Source organism: Lolium rigidum, chromosome 6, assembly GCF_022539505.1.
Source record: "Lolium rigidum isolate FL_2022 chromosome 6, APGP_CSIRO_Lrig_0.1, whole genome shotgun sequence".
In the NCBI taxonomy this organism is placed as follows: domain Eukaryota; kingdom Viridiplantae; phylum Streptophyta; class Magnoliopsida; order Poales; family Poaceae; genus Lolium; species Lolium rigidum.
This window is the reverse complement of record NC_061513.1, coordinates 352,761,534-352,778,735: the sequence shown is the minus strand read 5'-3', so window position 1 is coordinate 352,778,735 and position 17,202 is coordinate 352,761,534. Positions and strand designations below refer to the sequence as shown.

General features: G+C 43.5%; 1 protein-coding gene and 1 long non-coding RNA gene across 10 annotated transcripts; one reads left to right on the top strand and one right to left on the bottom strand.

Moving 5' to 3' along the window:
* The first annotated feature begins 7,134 nt into the window (after positions 1 to 7,134).
* Positions 7,135 to 9,304, top strand: LOC124668054 (gibberellin 2-beta-dioxygenase 3-like). Of its 4 annotated transcripts, XM_047205262.1 has the most exons (4): positions 7,135 to 7,539; positions 7,907 to 7,920; positions 8,535 to 8,883; positions 8,965 to 9,304. In XM_047205262.1, exons 1-4 carry the CDS (start codon positions 7,135 to 7,137, stop codon positions 9,205 to 9,207), a joined length of 1,011 nt encoding a protein of 336 aa, XP_047061218.1. In that variant the 3' UTR covers positions 9,208 to 9,304. The 4 variants fall into 4 exon arrangements, with proteins under 4 accessions (XP_047061218.1, XP_047061216.1, XP_047061217.1 ...); XM_047205260.1 differs by lacking the exon at positions 7,907 to 7,920 and having other exon boundaries at positions 7,135 to 7,494; positions 8,449 to 8,883; XM_047205261.1 differs by lacking the exon at positions 7,907 to 7,920 and having other exon boundaries at positions 7,135 to 7,542; positions 8,539 to 8,883.
* Positions 9,305 to 9,567: 263 nt separating this feature from the next.
* LOC124668361 lies at positions 9,568 to 15,330 on the bottom strand. Of its 6 annotated transcripts, none has more exons than XR_006991651.1 (10): positions 15,039 to 15,330; positions 14,747 to 14,809; positions 13,934 to 14,566; positions 13,560 to 13,785; positions 12,776 to 13,391; positions 12,217 to 12,298; positions 11,332 to 11,978; positions 10,645 to 11,232; positions 10,381 to 10,558; positions 9,568 to 10,224 (listed from the first exon to the last, which is right to left on the bottom strand). It is a non-coding gene; the product is annotated as an uncharacterized LOC124668361 (long non-coding RNA). The 6 variants fall into 6 exon arrangements; XR_006991655.1 differs by lacking the exon at positions 12,217 to 12,298 and having other exon boundaries at positions 11,332 to 11,510; positions 11,911 to 11,978; XR_006991654.1 differs by lacking the exon at positions 12,217 to 12,298 and having other exon boundaries at positions 12,776 to 12,920; positions 13,307 to 13,391.
* Between the last annotated feature and the right edge of the window lie 1,872 nt (positions 15,331 to 17,202).

Below are 17,202 nucleotides of genomic sequence, written 5' to 3'. Positions count from 1 at the left end.
TCACTTTTAAGCAAGGGGATGAGGAGAGTTTTAAGGATGCTTGGTCTAGAATTTTTACTTCTTATCGTGAAACTGAACCTCAAATGACTCTAAGTTTGCTCCTTAGTAATTTTTATTTTGGTCTTATGGTTCGCTATAGATATGCTTTGGATACTTTAGTGGTTCGCTATAGAAATGCCATAAAGAAGTTGGTTGCATCACATGATTCAGCTAATAATTTTGATTCAGCCCTTATCAGCATTCATAATAGATTAAATACTCTTGAGACAAGTGCATCTCGCTTAAATGAAAATTATGGATACATTCGTAACCGTCTTGATCAAGTTTTAGTGAACTCTGAACTTTCATTATGGGATCCTGTCTGTTAAAATTGTTATCGGTGATCGAACTCTTCATGCCTACTCGTGATATTATGTATGAATTTTGCCTTATGCCCGAAAGCATTTATAAATCTTTGAAACTTTGGGGAGTCGATGAAGGAGGAGAAGAGATAACTCTCATTGATAACTCTATTATAATTCCTAAGGGAGTAGCTGCAGGTGTGCATACAACCATTCTTGGAAGAACAATATCCATTGATTATCTTGTTATTGAAACAGAAAAATCATACTTGGGAGATCCCCGTTGAAACTATTGGGAGCAAGCCATTGATGTGGGAAAAGGCACTCGAAATTCACCTCTATGTCATGGGGAAATCATATATTCCCTAAACCAAAGGGAAGGAAAACAATAAGAAAGGTAAGGGTAAAGCCCAAGGTAAGGTTGACGCACCATCCTTCGATAATACTTGAGTTACACTTTCTGCGCCTAGCTGAAAGGCGTTAAAGAAAAGCGCTTATGGGAGACAACCCATGTTTTTACCTACAGTACTTTGTTTTATATTTGTGTCTTGGAAGTTGTTTACTACTGTAGCAACCTCTCCTTATCTTAGTTTTATGTTTTGTTGTGCCAAGTAAAGTCTTTGATAGAAAAGTAAGTACTAGATTTGGATTATCGCAGAAACAGATTTCTTTGCTGTCACGAATCTGGGTCTAATTCTCTGTAGGTAACTCAGAAAATTATGCCAATTTACGTGAGTGATCCTCAGATATGTACGCAACTTTCATTCAATTTGAGCATTTTCGTTTGAGCAAGTCTGGTGGCCTAATAAAATCCATCTTTACGGACTGTTCTGTTTTGACAGATTCTGTCTTTTATTTCGCATTGCCTCTTTTGCTATGTTGGATGAATTTCTTTGATCCATTAATGTCCAGTAGCTTTATGCAATGTCCAGAAGTGTTAAGAATGATTGTGTCACCTCTGAACATGTGAATTTTTATTATGCACTAACCCTCTAATGAGTTGTTTCGAGTTTGGTGTGGAGGAAGTTTTCAAGGATCAAGAGAGGAGTATGATGCAATATGATTAAGGAGAGTGAAAGCTCTAAGCTTGGGGATGCCCTGTGGTTCACCCCTGCATATATTAAGAAGACTCAAGCTGTCTAAGCTTGGGGATGCCCAAGGCATCCCCTTCTTCATCGACAACATTATCAGGTTCCTCCCTGAAACTATATTTTTATTCGGCCACATCTTATGTACTTTGCTTGGAGCGTCGGTTTGTTTTTGTTTTTTTGTTTTGTTTGAATAAAATGGATCCTAGCATTCACTTTATGGGAGAGAGACACGCTCCGCTGTTGCATATGGACAAATATGTCCTTAGGTTCTACTCATAGTATTCTATGGCGAAGTTTCTCCTTCGTTAAATTGTTATATGGTTGGAATTGGAAAATGCTACATGTAGTAAATTGCTATAATGTCTTGGATAATTTGATACTTGGCAATTGTTGTGCTCATGTTTAAGCTCTTGCATCATATACTTTGCACCCATTAATGAAGAAATACTTAGAGCTTGCTAATTTGGTTTGCATATTTGGTTTCTCTAGAGTCTAGATAACATCTAGTATTGAGTTTTGAACAACAAGGAAGACGGTATGGAGTCTTATAATGTTTACCATATGTCTTTTATGTGAGTTTTGCTGTACCGTTCATCCTTGTGTTTGTTTCAAATAACCTTGCTAGCCTAAACCTTGTATCGAGAGGGAATACTTCTCATGCATCCAAAATCCTTGAGCCAACCACTATGCCATTTGTGTCCACCATACCTACCTACTACATGGTATTTATCCGCCATTCCAAAGTAAATTGCTTGAGTGCTACCTTTAAAATTCCATCATTCACCTTTGCAATATATAGCTCATGGGACAAATAGCATAAAAACTATTGTAGTATTGAATATGTACTTATGCACTTTATCTCTTATTAAGTTGCTTGTTGAGCGGTAACCATGTTTCGGGGACGCCATCAACTATTCCTTGTTGGATATCATGTGAGTTGCTATGCATGTCCGTCTTGTCTCGAAGCAAGAGAGATCTACCACCTTCATGGTTGGAGCATGCATGTTGTTAGAGAAGAACTTTGGGCCGCTAACTAAAGCCATGATTCATGGTGGAAGTTTCAGATCTTGGACATATATCCTCAATCTCATATGAGAATAAAAATTGTTGCCACATGCTTATGCATAAAAGAGGAGTCCATTATCTGTTGTCCATGTTGTCCCGGTATGGATGTCTAAGTTGAGAATAATCAAAAGCGAGAAATCCAAAATGCGAGCTTTCTCCTAGACCATTGTACAAAGCGGCATGGAGGTACCCCATTGTGACACTTGGTCAAAACATGTGCATTGCAAAGATCCGGTAGTCCAAGTTAATTAGGACAAGGTGCGGGCACTATTAGTATACTATGCATGAGACTTGCAACTTGTAAGATATAACTTTCATAACTCATATGCTTTATTACTACCGTTGACAAAATTGTTTCATGTTTTCAAAATAAAAGCTCTAGCACAAATATAGCAATCGATGCTTTCCTCTTTGAAGGACCATTCTCTTTACTTTTATGTTGAGTCAGTTCACCTATCTCTTTCCATCCCAAGAAGCAAACACTTGTGTGAACTGTGCATTGATTCCTACATACTTGCATATTGTACTTGTTATATTACTCTATGTTGACTATTATCCATGAGATATACATGTTACAAGTTGAAAGCAACCGCTGAAACGTAATCTTCCTTTGTGTTGCTTCAATACCTTTACTTTGATTTATTGCTTTATGAGTTAACTCTTATGCAAGACTTATTAATACTTGTCTTGAAGTACTATTCATGAAAAGTCTTTGCTATATGATTCACTTGTTTACTCATGTCATCACCATTGTTTTGATCGCTGCATCCACTACATATGTTTACAAATAGTATGATCAAGGTTATGATGGCATATCACTTCGTAAATTATCTTTGTTATCGTTTTACCTCGCTCGGGACGAGCAGTAACTAAGCTTGGGATGCTTGATACGTCTCCGACGTATCGATAATTTCTTATGTTCTATGCCATATTATTGATGATACCTACATGTTTTATGCACACTTTATGTCATATTCGTGCATTTTCTGGAACTAACCTAGTAACAAGATGCCGAAGTGCCAGTTGCTGTTTTCTGCTGTTTTTGGTTTCAGAAATCCTAGTAACGAAATATTCTCGGAATTGGGCGAAATCAAAGCCCAGGGGCCTATTTTTCCACGAAGCTTCCAGAAGTCCGAAGACGAGACGAAGAGGGGCCACGGGGTGGCCAAACCCTAGGGCGGCGCGCCCCCCCCCCCCTGGCCGCGCCGGCCTATGGTGTGGGCCCCCCGTGCCGCCTCTTGACTTGCCCTTCCGCCTACTTAAAGCCTCCGTGACGAAACCCCCAGTACCGAGAGCCACGATACGGAAAACCTCACCGAGACGCCGTCGCCGCCGATCCCATCTCGGGGATCCAGGAGATCGCTCCCGGCACCTCCGCCGGAGAGGGGATTCATCTCCCGGAGGACTCTACGCCGCCATGGTCGCCTCCGGAGTGATGAGTGAGTAGTCTACCCCTGTACTATGGGTCCATAGCAGTAGCTAGATGGTTGTCTTCTCCTCGTTGTGCTTCATTGTTAGATCTTGTGAGCTGCCTAACATGATCAAGATCATCTATATGTAATTCTATATGTTGTGTTTGTCGGGATCCGATGGATAGAGAATACTATGTCATGTTAATTATCAAGTTATTATACATGTGTTGTTTATGATCTTGCATGCTCTCCGTTTCTAGTAGAGGCTCTGGCCAAGTTTTTACTTTTAACTCCAAGAGGGAGTACTTATGCTCGATAGTGGGTTCATGCCCGCATTGACACCTGGGGAGTGACGGAAACCCCTAAGGTTGTGTTGTGTCGTTGCCACTAGGGATAAAACATTGGCGCTATGTCCGAGGATGTAGTTGTTGATTACATTACGCACCATACTTAATGCAATTGTCCGTTGTTAGCAACTTAATACTCGGAGGGGTTCGGACGATAACCCGAAGGTGGACTTTTAGGCATAGATGCGGTTGGATGGCGGTCTATGTACTTTGTCGTAATGCCCAATTAAATCTCACTATACTTATCATGTCATGTATGTGCATTGTTATGCCCTCTCTATTTGTCAATTGCCCGACTGTAATTTGTTCACCCAACATGCTTTTATCTTATGGGAGAGACACCTCTAGTGAACTGTGGACCCCGGTCCACTCTTTAATACTGAAATACAAATCTGCTGCAATACTTGTTTTACTGTTTTCTTGCAAACAATCATCTTCCACACAATACGGTTAATCCTTTGTTACAGCAAGCCGGTGAGATTGACAACCTCACTGCATTTCGTTGGGGCAAAGTACTTTGTTTGTGTTGTGCAGGTTCCACGTTGGCGCCGGAATCTTCGGTGTTGCGCCGCACTACATCCCGCCGCCATCAACCTTCAACGTGCTTCTTGACTCCTACTGGTCCGATTAAACCTTGGTTTCTTACTGAGGGAAACTTGCCGCTGTGTGCATCACACCTTCCTCTTGGGGTTCCCAACGGACGCGTGTCGAACGAAAAGACAATACGTCAACCACGCGCATCATGGCCCTGACAGCATGGCCATCATCTACCTCGTCAGGCATCACTGCATTCTCCTCCTAGAAGAACTCATCCAAACCCCGCCCTAAGATCCAGTTGTGCGGAATACAACATGCAAGAACTAGTTTAACATGGGTGGAGAAGATGTGGAACGACTTTTGATCAAGAATCCTCAATCTTTTCTTCAGAGCAGTGAATGCCCTCTCGATGGTGACTCTAAGGCGAGTGTCTAATATTGAAAAGTTCCTTGGAATTTTTGGGGTAGAACCTTGATGAGAACTCACTGGTCGGTACCTTGTTTACCTAAAGGGTGCCAGATATCCAGGGCATCAAGCATATGCAGCATCGGGTAGGTAGAACTTACCCTCACGGACTTGGAGGCCGTCGTGTCTCTCCAAACCGACAGCAAGAATCATTGCATCATGAGGTGAACCTTCTAGCCAACAAGCACATATATAAACTTCCCCATATCAAAATTGACAATGACAAGCACATCTTGAATGCTTTAGTGGTTTCTCTCCTTTAAGTATGAGTCTGGCTTCGGCGCACTCTTGCAGTGATATGAATACCATCAATCGCCCCACTATGATCCTGACAGGAACATGAACAAATTCTTAGGCATCAGTGCAATACAAGTTTGTAATTGTCTGGAAGATAGTGTTGCTCATCTTGAAATATGGAAACCAGCGGTAACTATCTTTGATCTTGGTGGGAGTGCTTGCAGATGGCATCTTGATCATCTCTCTTTTGAGCTCTCTAATGGAATACATGACTTCCTTAAAGTACCGAGAGACTGTCTCGGTCGATCTCGTTCATGAGTTGTGAATTACTCGAAATCTTAGGTTATACCCAAGAACATGAAGGGACATAGCCACTTGTTGTTTGATGCAGGTGTGGATGATATCTCTAAGAAGCTGCCTTGATCTTAATGTGTGCAGAAGTTGGTTAAAAGCCACCATTTCATCCTAAGCATGTTGACAACTTCTATGTCGCCATTAGTTCAGATTTGTCATCTTCTCTCTGTCACGCTCAAACAATGGTGCATATGTGACGTGGGGCCTAGCGTGTCGACAACTCTCTCTCTCTCTCTCTTGAGCATAAAAAGGATCCAGGCCTAAAGCACAGTTACGAGGGCACCGCTTGAACAAATAGCCTCAACAGCTCGGCCTAATATTTCAATGTGGCACCCGTACAAGCTAAATTGTCCTTAGGTTTAAGCAAACAAGTTAAAGCAATAACGGTAGAGGATGGACATGTTTATAGGTGCTTATAGTCCTCTTCGACGGAGGCCTCATTCAGCAGGAGCCGGAGACGATAGGGATCGGAGGTTGATGGAGGCCGAACGGCTCGCCGGTCATGCGGATATGCGACACCCACACTCGCGGGACCACAAGACAGAGAGGGTGATGGAGCCGCAGCCGCAGCCGGTGCCGGAGATCTCCCCAGTAGGAGCTGCCCGTAATGCAGATCTAAATCGTCGTCGTCGTCTCCTTCACTGGTAGAGTGGGTTCCGTTCTAAACCGGTGGTGACCGACTAGGGGGCAATGAGGCTACTTCCCGCGCCTAAACGCTGAGCCAATTTCCAGCTTCCGACATCTCCCGCGCTTCCTCGCGCAAGCCTTCCATTCATTTGCGCTGGCAAGTGCATGTCCCAGCAAAAATGCCGAATCGAGTGTGCCATCCTGGCCAACATTTGGATTGCTTAAATTTTCGGTTGCAGCAATTCCGTGCGACCGAGTCTCCCAAACACCCTTTTTTTTTTTTTTTTGGCTCGGTGCATACGAGAAAACAGGACTTACGAGCTGCCCATCACGCCCTTGGTGGTGTTTCAGGAATTTTATGGCCGGCAAAACAAAAGAATCGTGTATATATGTGAGAATGTATCCGTCATCGCTGACATGGATAGCACACATGTAACACACTAACACGCGTACGTACAACGGTGAGGATTAACCTGCACCGCTCATTGTAGTGCGAGGAATATTCAGATTGCACTTGTACACCCATGATGCGGCTCGCCTATATATAGAGCGAGACGTCGATCCGCTCGTATCACTCAACTCTTAAGCTCTCAAACTTTGCTCTGTTTTTTCTCTCTGCTTCCTTGAACCCGATCGAGCTAGAAGAAACTTGCCAGACATGGTGGTCCTCGCCAAGGCCGAGCTGGAGCAGATTGCCCTCCCGGCGGCGCAGCCGCCGATGGCTGACGTCCGCGCCGTGGACCTGTCCGCCGCGCCGGGCCCCGATCGTGCCGCCGCGGCGCGCACGCTGGTGGCTGCATGCGAGGAGCAGGGCTTCTTCAGGGTGACGGGCCACGGCGTGCCGCAGGAGCTGGTGCGCGCCGTGGAGGCGGCCGCGGCGGGGTTCTTCGCCCTGCCGCAGGCCGAGAAGGAGGGTGCCACGGGGGAGCCGGTCGGGTACGGCTGCAAGCAGATCGGCGACGGCGGCGACCTCGGGTGGATCGAGTACCTGCTCCTCTGCCTCACCTCTGCCGGGACCGTGCCGGCCGCTTCGTTCCCGTTCTCGACATTGCCGTGCGCGGCTGCGGCCGCCGCCACCGCGTCGCTGTCCGAGCCCTGTAGCCCCCTACGGTGAGTCCTTGGACACCCATTCGGTGTGTACTCCTCGTTGCACCCTCACAAAGAACATATATACATGTGGTTAGCTTAGTTAGCTGTTGCTGCTTGCATAACTCAGATCCCTAATCAAGGATGTAATCGTCTTTTCTGCATGTCGTTTGTGATAATTAAGACCTCTGCATGCTTCAAATGCGTGATCGAATGATCGTCCTAGCGCGCATGCCGTAACAGGAAGCTCTAAGCATGCATCATGTCCTATCATCCTAGTTAGTCTTAATTCCGTCAGAACAACACCTCAAACCGTAGCGAGCGACAACAGTCGATTCATCCAGGTCTGTACGGAAAGGTCGCACGTCGTACACGAAGCCGTATAATTCCCTAAAAAAATATTAATGAAAAAATATACTCTCTTCGATTCATAATAAGTGTCCCTCCAATTCATAATAAGCGTTGATGGTCTAATTTAAATATAAGCTAATTTAAACTATACAATTGCAACATCTTTTATGAATTGCAAGGAGCAATTTTCATGAAAAAAAACTAGCGAGAAATTCCGTGGATAAGATTGGCCATGTCGTGGCCGTGTGTAGGTTCACTATATATTTCTCGCCGCAGACGTACGGAGGCGGACTATAGTTTAATGTTTGACTCACGTGTGGTTCAGGCGGCGACGTAACGACCGGTCCATCAGTTCCTTTCGATCTCGCTCTGTACCTGCCGTGCCGCTCCGTGCGTACGTGTCCGTAGTGTACTCGTGTCGATCGACGCGCCGCCGTTTCTGCCGCTCCGGTGACGTGCTGCCCTTTACGGGGAGCACCCGTCGCCGCCGTCTCTATCCGAATCTTTTTGACATCATCATCCCAGCCCATACGAGAAGATCCGAATCCATACGTACGTCGTGGTTTCACTTTTGCCGAAAACGATTCCTGATTTTGCTCATCGGCTGGCGTACGTACGCAGGGAGCTGCTGGAGGAGTACGCGGCGGCGGTGCGGCGGGTGGCGTGCGGGCTGCTGGAACTGATGGCGGAGGGGCTCGGGATCGAGCCGGCGGACACGATCTCCCGGCTGGTGGCGGACGCGGAGAGCGACAACATGCTCCGGGTGAACCACTACCCGCCGGCCCCGCGGCCGGAGCAGCAGGCGGGGAGGTTGCTGACGGGGTTCGGCGAGCACACGGACCCGCAAATCATCTCCGTGCTCCGCTCCAACGGCACCACCGGGCTCGAGATCGCGGGGCGCGACGGCGCCTGGGCCTCCGTGCCGCCCGACGCCGACTCCTTCTTCATCAACGTCGGCGACGCCCTCCAGGTACGTGGCAGGCTGCAGTAATTGATGCTAGTATCACCGTGTGGAATCCTAGCGCATCAGTGAGTGATCTTGTGTGGACAGGTGTTGACGAACGGGAGGTTCAGGAGCGTGAAGCACAGAGTGGTGGTGAGCAGCGAGAGGTCCAGGGTGTCCATGATCTTCTTGGGCGGCCCGCCGCCCGGCGCAAGGCTGGCGCCGCTGCCGCAGCTGCTGGGGGACGGCGGCGGCCGGAGCCGGTACAGGGAGTTCACCTGGATGGAGTACAAGAGCTGCAGCCACAGGGGCAGGCTCGTCGACGACCGCCTCCGCCCCTTCGAGAACTAGCCGCCTCTACCGGCCAGTCTGACGTGCTAGCTACCTTGCGTGTGCCGCGGCCGGTGTGCGTGCGTTCTTCCGCAGGTTGCAGCTCGTTAGTAATTTGTGATTACTAGGTAGGAAAGCGCGGCTTGCCGCGCGCTTGCCCGCCTAACGGCGTGCAAGTAGATATAAAAAAATGTTATGAAAAAAGTTAAATTAACAAATTATTGAAAGTTTAATAAAAAGCATTGTATTACACAAATCATAAATACTTATGTATTAGCAAAAAGTTTGCAAGCAGGTCAAAGTCATTAGCTTGTTGAATTAGAAAGCAGGGCAGACATTACTAACAAGAACCAGGTGTATCACACTATCAAAGACCTTTCATAGCACGAGTTTTGATGTGTTTCTCATGAGCACAAATACAGCAATTTCTATTAGCACACAAATAACCACATTGAAAGTGCTTCTGTATATGCACTTGAACATAACAAGTTGTGCTGATTAAGCAAACTTGTCCATGAGTCACAGCGCCATCATAATTGTTAGCCTAACTTAAAAACCATCTAACCCCTAAGAATAATGAACTCTTTATTAGCATGAGTATGGGCAACAACTTATTCATCAGCTTGTCACGCTCTAGAGGCAGCCAGTGGTTTTGAGACATTAGTTGAAGTGCTCTAGTATCCTGGAATAGATATAACATATTAGAGATAGAGCTTTTGTAGGTGACCAGATAGGCATAAAAAAAATTTAGTGTAAACCTACTACTGAGCATGCTTGAGGAAGAAAGAGAATAAAAGCTGGTTTAAAATATGTGCACTTTCATTCTTTCTTACCAATTTCTACATGACCATGTTAAAAAGAACAACATTGCCATCCTACATATTACACTCAGGATATTAAAATACACAGGCCTACCAAAATTAAATTCAAAATAAAAGTAATTTTGATGCGGGACATTCTTTGCTTGGAAGGTGATAATGCAGTCAGACGTTATATCTCCAATAGCTTAGTAGGAATTCATTTCTCATGGAGTCACACCTGTAAATAATCATTCTTATAAATAATACCATGGAAGCTGACAATATGCAAACAATTTAAATCATAACCTCTTTCAGTATATCAACCACATAAGTGCTAGAAAGAAAAAAGATATTTTGAGATTGAACAAAATTAAGTCACCAGGCGTGCTATTACCTGAAAGAATAAACAAGTCAAAATTATCCATAAAATATGTGGAAAATCCCAACTACTTGTTTCGTGTTATGTGGAAATTCCAGATTCTCATTGCTCTTCTCCTTTCTTGGATCAGTCTAGACAAAACGTGACAATTTCATTTATCGACCAACTTTTATTGATTAAGAATTCCAGCAAACTGCAAAAGAAAACCTGCTTTATCATTTCCAGAGGGAAATGAAGAAACAATAAAATAAGATAAAGAGAAAGGCTGATATGTTATACCTTACCAAGCAATTGACATGTCATGATACAGTAGAACAATGTCTTCCTGTACAGATGATACAAATAAAATCGACTTTGGAAAACCTTTTCACCACTTATTGATGTACTCAGAACCAGTAAGGTCACATACATGCAGAGTTCACATTATTCTCACAATTGTAAAATAGAAAATGATGGGGTCAGTTCTGATCAAACCAGAAGTAACCGAGGGGTAGAAATATAGATTCATTGTATGTATCTATTATTGTAAGTTGATTATATTGTAGGAGGGAATCAGATTTCAGTTTTGCGTCTTGTCGTGCGGCGCCTCTTCCAGCCACTGGTGATTCAAACGGAAGTACAGAGCATCTAAGAAAAATGGCAAATACATGCATTACCAGTGCAGTACGTCCAGCCTCAATAAGCCAAAAGGCAGTAGAAAATATATAAGGATAGCAGGCAGTAGAAAGCTTATATAGTTTCTTGCCATGCATGGCCCATGGAACAGTAGTAGATCCCAGGAATATATATAAGAAACTGATCTAAAAACATTAGTAGCTTGACCACACATCTTGAACATACTGTTTGTCCTCATTGTTTGTTGCCAGTCTGTAACCAAGGTCCACGAGTTAGTAAAAGAACACACAATATATCAAAATTTGTTCAATAATAGGTACTGTAATCTAGAAAGAGAATCCATATCCTAACCTTTTCAAAGGAAATAGACCATGACAGATAATTATCCTTTCAAACAATTAAGACAAAGGTATAGACATGGCCTTCCTTGATCGCAGAAGTCCAGGAAAAATCTTATGAAGTTAGTTGTAATGGTGGATTTGGCATCTCTGTGTTTCATCAGATGGACTTGATATTTGTCCTTCCACACCCTAGTTTGATAGGCAGACACTAAACCACCGGTTTAAGGAACATACTGAATGGCCATGCATATAGCCTATAAAATAGCAATAAAGACCAAAAACTGAACAAATAGCCAAAACTCTGAGGTTCTAAGTGGAGCCATGAACTTAATATTGTGCTTTCCCTACTCAGTTCAGTAAATTTGTTTCTGAAGCAAAACTCCCTTCTATCTATATCCAGAGAAAGAAAGTATTGTATAGGAGATACCATCATAATGAAGAATGTTCCGGCAAAATGTAATTAGCGATGCATCACCTATGTTGTTCCTACATGCTCAAAGAAAGTAATATCTGTTTTTCACATTTACAAAAGTGCAGCCCCACACAAAAGTATACCACTAAGAACAATTCACCCAACGGAACACCATACCTGCAAAATCTGAAGGTCTTTCTTCAACTCGGGCGTGATGGTAGGCGCCCAACCAATTTATGTGTGCCCTACAGACATTCAAACATACTCCTTTATATTCAACTTTCTATGAACTTTAAAAGGAAAATCACAAACTGGGAACCAAGTTAATGCAGGGTGATGCAACTTTATTGCAACATGAACCAACAATACAAATTTAACACTGCTTTTACCACTCACTTTCCAACGAATAAAATGTACGGTTCACCATATGTGACATATTTAGGCATGTTTTAACTTAATGGTCAGAAAATCTTTTAAGATCACCTTTGTTCAACATTATGGTAGCCAATTGTCTGCATTTTACTTAGATCGCCACCAACCTTAGGCTCCACCCAAGCAAACCAATCTTCCATGAAAACTCAAACTGTCAGCCAGCTTTAGTTGTCCAATTAACATCAGTAAGCGCAACATCATTCCTAGCATCAGGAATTAAGCCCATTTGCCATTGTTCTAGTTTTACCTATAGCACCCAAACTCCAAAATATTATAAATTTCAGCACGTTGGCTGTAGTACACAATACATACAACAAATAACAAATCCTATGCCTTGATAGCCTCTTACGTGAACCAAACTAAAATTAATATTCTAGAAATAGGTGTCCATTATAATAGTTGATTTTGCACTCCTTCAAACATCAGTGGTAGTTCGCCATTAATCAAAAAATTCTTGATGACGCATATATAAGTAGATGATAATTTCTCAATTACCGTAAGTGTACCATGTGAAACTCTCCCAACTATTATTTGTCACTTATCAGCAATTGTGCCCAATAACAATGATCTAGAACTTACTTTATTTTGTATAAAGGAATCAGACGATCACCTTGTTGCTGTAGGGAAGGGTATCTCCTCGACGTCTCCGTGTCTTCCACGCGGCTCGTCACTCCTATGCTTCACCACTGTCTGTTCCAGTCATGCAGACGATCCACCATGGAAATATTCTCTGATGAAAGACATATTATTAATTTCTGCAGGATAGCAAACAACTTGATTTAACCAAAGGCAAAAATTTATGCATACATCAAGTAGCACTAAAAGAAAAATCTGGAAATCTAAAAATCCATGACAATAGTTGGGTCTTATTATTATTTATTTACTAATTTGGTGAGAAACCAAATAACTCTAAAATCATAGGTTTTGATGTACATAAAAGCACAATATGAGGTGAGGCAACACAAATACTGAACTTAACTTCAAATGTTTCAGAGCAAAGCTAATCGTTGCTTTGCATGTCAAAACATGCATCTCATCTAGGAGGAATTCAAAGGCAAGTGTAATTGTCGGTGGTTGCCTCATTGCTCCCTCGAATGTTTTACATATCCTAGTGGGTGCATCTGTTGTGAGTTTGGAGAACCTGTGTTGATGCTCATCAGGTTGCCGAAATTCAGAGCAGCACCAAGAACCCTCTACCTGCTGCTCTTCGGCTCCTGGCAGGCTGCCTGGATAAATGAAATCATTTGCGTAAGTGTAAAAATGCAGGAACACGAATAGAAGATTCCACACTTGAAGATCTGAAGCAATATGTAGCTAGTAAAGTCGGTGTTCCTTTTCCAAAGAATCTGAATAAAACACTTTTTAGACATAATTATCAGGTCTTCAAACTTTACCTCAAGAGTAGCATAGGAGATTCTTAGCTGATTGAAATCCAGATAAAAGTTAGAGACATAGAGCATAGCATCCAGCCTCATGAATGCAAACAATATGTCTAGGATTGTTTTCAGAAATGCATCAACTTTGCAAAGCTTGGCAGGTGGATGATCCTTGAAATACCTCAGATTATGCTCTTCTGACTGAGCATTCATAGCGCTTATGCTCCCAAACCATTTGCATTGCCTGTACTCGGAAACCAGAACAGCTAGAGTTAATAACCAAAGAGTAGCATAAAAGAGCGAGAGAAGCGGTAATTAATAACTGCAAAAACCAATTAGCTATGTCATGTAAAAATATATTGTACCTTTTTCCACACAAAAAGAGAACTTACCATCCAGTCCAAGCTTCAGTCCAAATCGTAGGCTTGTCAGGCTGATCCAGATAAAATGCATCATGCAAAAAACCATTGATGCATCTATCTATACAAAGGACACAATAAATGTAATTTCAGAAATTTGTTCAACAAAAGAGATAACATGCAGTATATTCCACATAGAGGAATTTCATAGTATTAATATCAACAAGCTTTGCATCCTTGTTCATTAAAAAACTACCTTTCTTACCCTCTGTGCTCAAAACAATTGTATCATCTGTAACAATACATATAATATAATTTGCTCTCTGCTCATAGTACAAAGCCTCTCAAGAAAACTGGATTCGGACAGACCGCTCAAAATTTTGGAAAACTAATTAAACTTCAGGTAAATATCCAACCTTTATTGGAACAAAGAGGATGGTTTTCCTGAACCTTTAGTGTAATTTAAGCATACTGCAGGCTTGCGGACTTGAGCTGTGAGGGCAGAGGTGCTGCTGCTACTGGTGCCTCCCACGTACACCCCTCAACTCCTCTTCAAGAACATTGGAATCCCCATCTGTACTCGTCCTTGTACGTGAGCAGGCTTGGGAACGCAAAAGGTGCCGGCCTTGGTTGATAGCAGCAGAATTCTGGAGAGGTTCAATCTGCCTAGCAGCCAGCAAAACAAAAATTGTGAGGAATAATAAATCCCACATAAGTATGTTACAGAAACAAATTTACTGATATTCACACAACAACCCTATTCATGGTGCCCCCAAAATCAAAGCTTTAACATATTTTACTTAGAAGATCCAAATATGGTTAAGTAATGGTGATTATTCATCTAACCTTCCCTTCCCCGTTGCCTCCCTTATGATTTCCTTGCTCTGCTTCACTTTCACTACAAAGAGGCTGCATAAAAAGCAACCACTAAAATTCAGCTTGACATCAATTTATGCGTTGGATCTCATAATATGTTCCTGGACATTCTAAAAGCATTGCACACAGAGAGGCAGAAGGGGATGGTGCATAAGTTACATAGGAAATAACTCATCTGCAGCAATAAGCATAATTTCTACCAGAGATCTAAAGGAGTAGATATGGGGATTAAAATTATGCTGAGAGAGAGAGAGAGATGAACATGTAGGTGGAGCAGGCGCCCTTGAGGTCCAGCACCGACCTGTCCAGCCTAGAATCAGCACAACCAGCACGCCGGGAAGGACGGGGCGGCCGCCGCCATGCTCCAGGTCGGGATCGGGATGGACGAGGAGGTCTTCTCTGCCCTTCACCTCACCCCGTTCTCGCGCTGCAGCCGGATGACAGAGAGAGGAGGGTGAGAAAACCCTAGGTGTGCGGACGTCTGGCTGCAAGATCTAGAGGATTAGGGGTTGGGGAGAGGCTGAGGCTCCAGCAAGGGCACATCCCGAGCTCGGTGCTGTAGCTGCGCGTACGGCGTCGCCTCGCCATCCGCCACGAGCGCACGGGCTGAGGACGGAAATGAGACATGGAAAGACGATTTTGCCCCTGGCGGGCATGCAGAACTACGGTGGCAACCACCGCGCGTTACTGTTCGGGTCTATGTCCACACGCATCCATGTATGATCAGTCGCTGACCTGACCTCCGGGTCCCGTGGAAAGCAGGCCCCCAAATCAGTGGGCGAGCCAGACAGCGGGTACGTCACCGAGGGCGAAGAGAAGCTGTCTGGAACGGACGGTTGGGACCATATGAGCAGGACGCATATGCCGATCGGACGCCTGCCATCTCACGATCGCGAAAATGGATGGCCAGTGCTTCGCCACGTCACTTGATCCGACGGCCAGGATTCAAGTGCCCTGGATGGAGGCCCTCAGGTGCAGGAATGTTATCTTTAGATATATGTGGTGTTGTCGTGTTGATAAGGTGCCTAGCTAGGCCTAGTATCATGGAAAAAAATAGAGTATTATTCAATGCTTAATAGCGTCTTATAAGCATATTTGGAGCCGAACATGCTACGTTATTTCACTATATAGCGCGTATTCAGCGTTAATAGCACGCTATAGCATGCTAATAGCGTATTTTTAGATCCACGCTATTTTGTTATAGCGCGCTATTTTTTTCTTTGCCTAGTATACGTGTGTGTGAGATCCATATAGCAAGGAGTACACAGTACTGTGGTTTGTGTCGTGTGCTTGATTGTTAACCGTGTCTGGTCGTAAATTAAATGAACGCTAGCTTGAGATGAGATTCACAAAGAGATTGTGCATGAATGCCTCCATAATTTACGTGAACAATTTCTGAATTTTCATGCAGAAGGTACGACTTACATGTTACAAGAGCCTGGAAACCTCACATGCATGGCTCTAAAAATGGGTTTTAGGCAAGCTTTAGCGGGAAAGTAGAAGAGATAGATGGCTTCATCTGGTTCGCCGTTCTGTGGATGTACACTGACCACTCAACCGGATATCTTGGTTTGGCAGTTAAGAATATCCCATTTGTTTACGGTCAGATCATAGAATTTGGACTACATGGATGACAATATGATATTTGTAAGAACATATATTTGAAAAATCAAGGTACCACTAAAAATTAGAATTATTATGTGGTTCGCCAGGTGGTTCTGAAGAAGGATAATTTAGCTAAGGAAAGCAAAGATGTTGTTTTGTGGTCAATAGGAGACAATACAACATTTATTTATATCATGTCCATTATCAAAGGTAGTTTGGTGTATTGTGCATATGGCTTTTTATGTATCACCCCTAAAAATATTACAAAATTGTTAAGAGCTTGGTTCTTTGGGGTCGCGGAAAAAGGTAAAGTACAAACTTGAGTTGGTGTTTGTGCTTTGCTTTCTCCATATGAAATGAGCGGAATGACAATATCTTTAACAACCCAAAACAACTTATTTTGTATAGATTATTATTCTACCAGCTACACATTAGACAGGGACAGAGCTGCCTTATGAGCAATGGGGTCAGCTGACCCCAATGAAAATTAAGAAATCCTTCACTAATTGGCATGAACTACTATGCATTTAGAGAGAATGACACCAGTGAAATGGAGGGGAAATATAAATGACCCCATCAAAATATTTTTCTAGCTTCGTCCACGACATTAGATCGTATGTGGTGTTATCTACAACCAATGGAGAAGCGAGAGAATTTGGATATTAGGTGCAACCGGCTGAAGATCAATACCGGTTCCAGAGGGTCTTTTGTACCGGTTAAGCAACCGGTACAAAAGCCCCCCCCCTTTGGTACCGGTTTCTTACGAACCGGTATTAAAGGGGCCTCCACGCAGGGCCGGCTCTGGCCCAGGGCAATAGGTG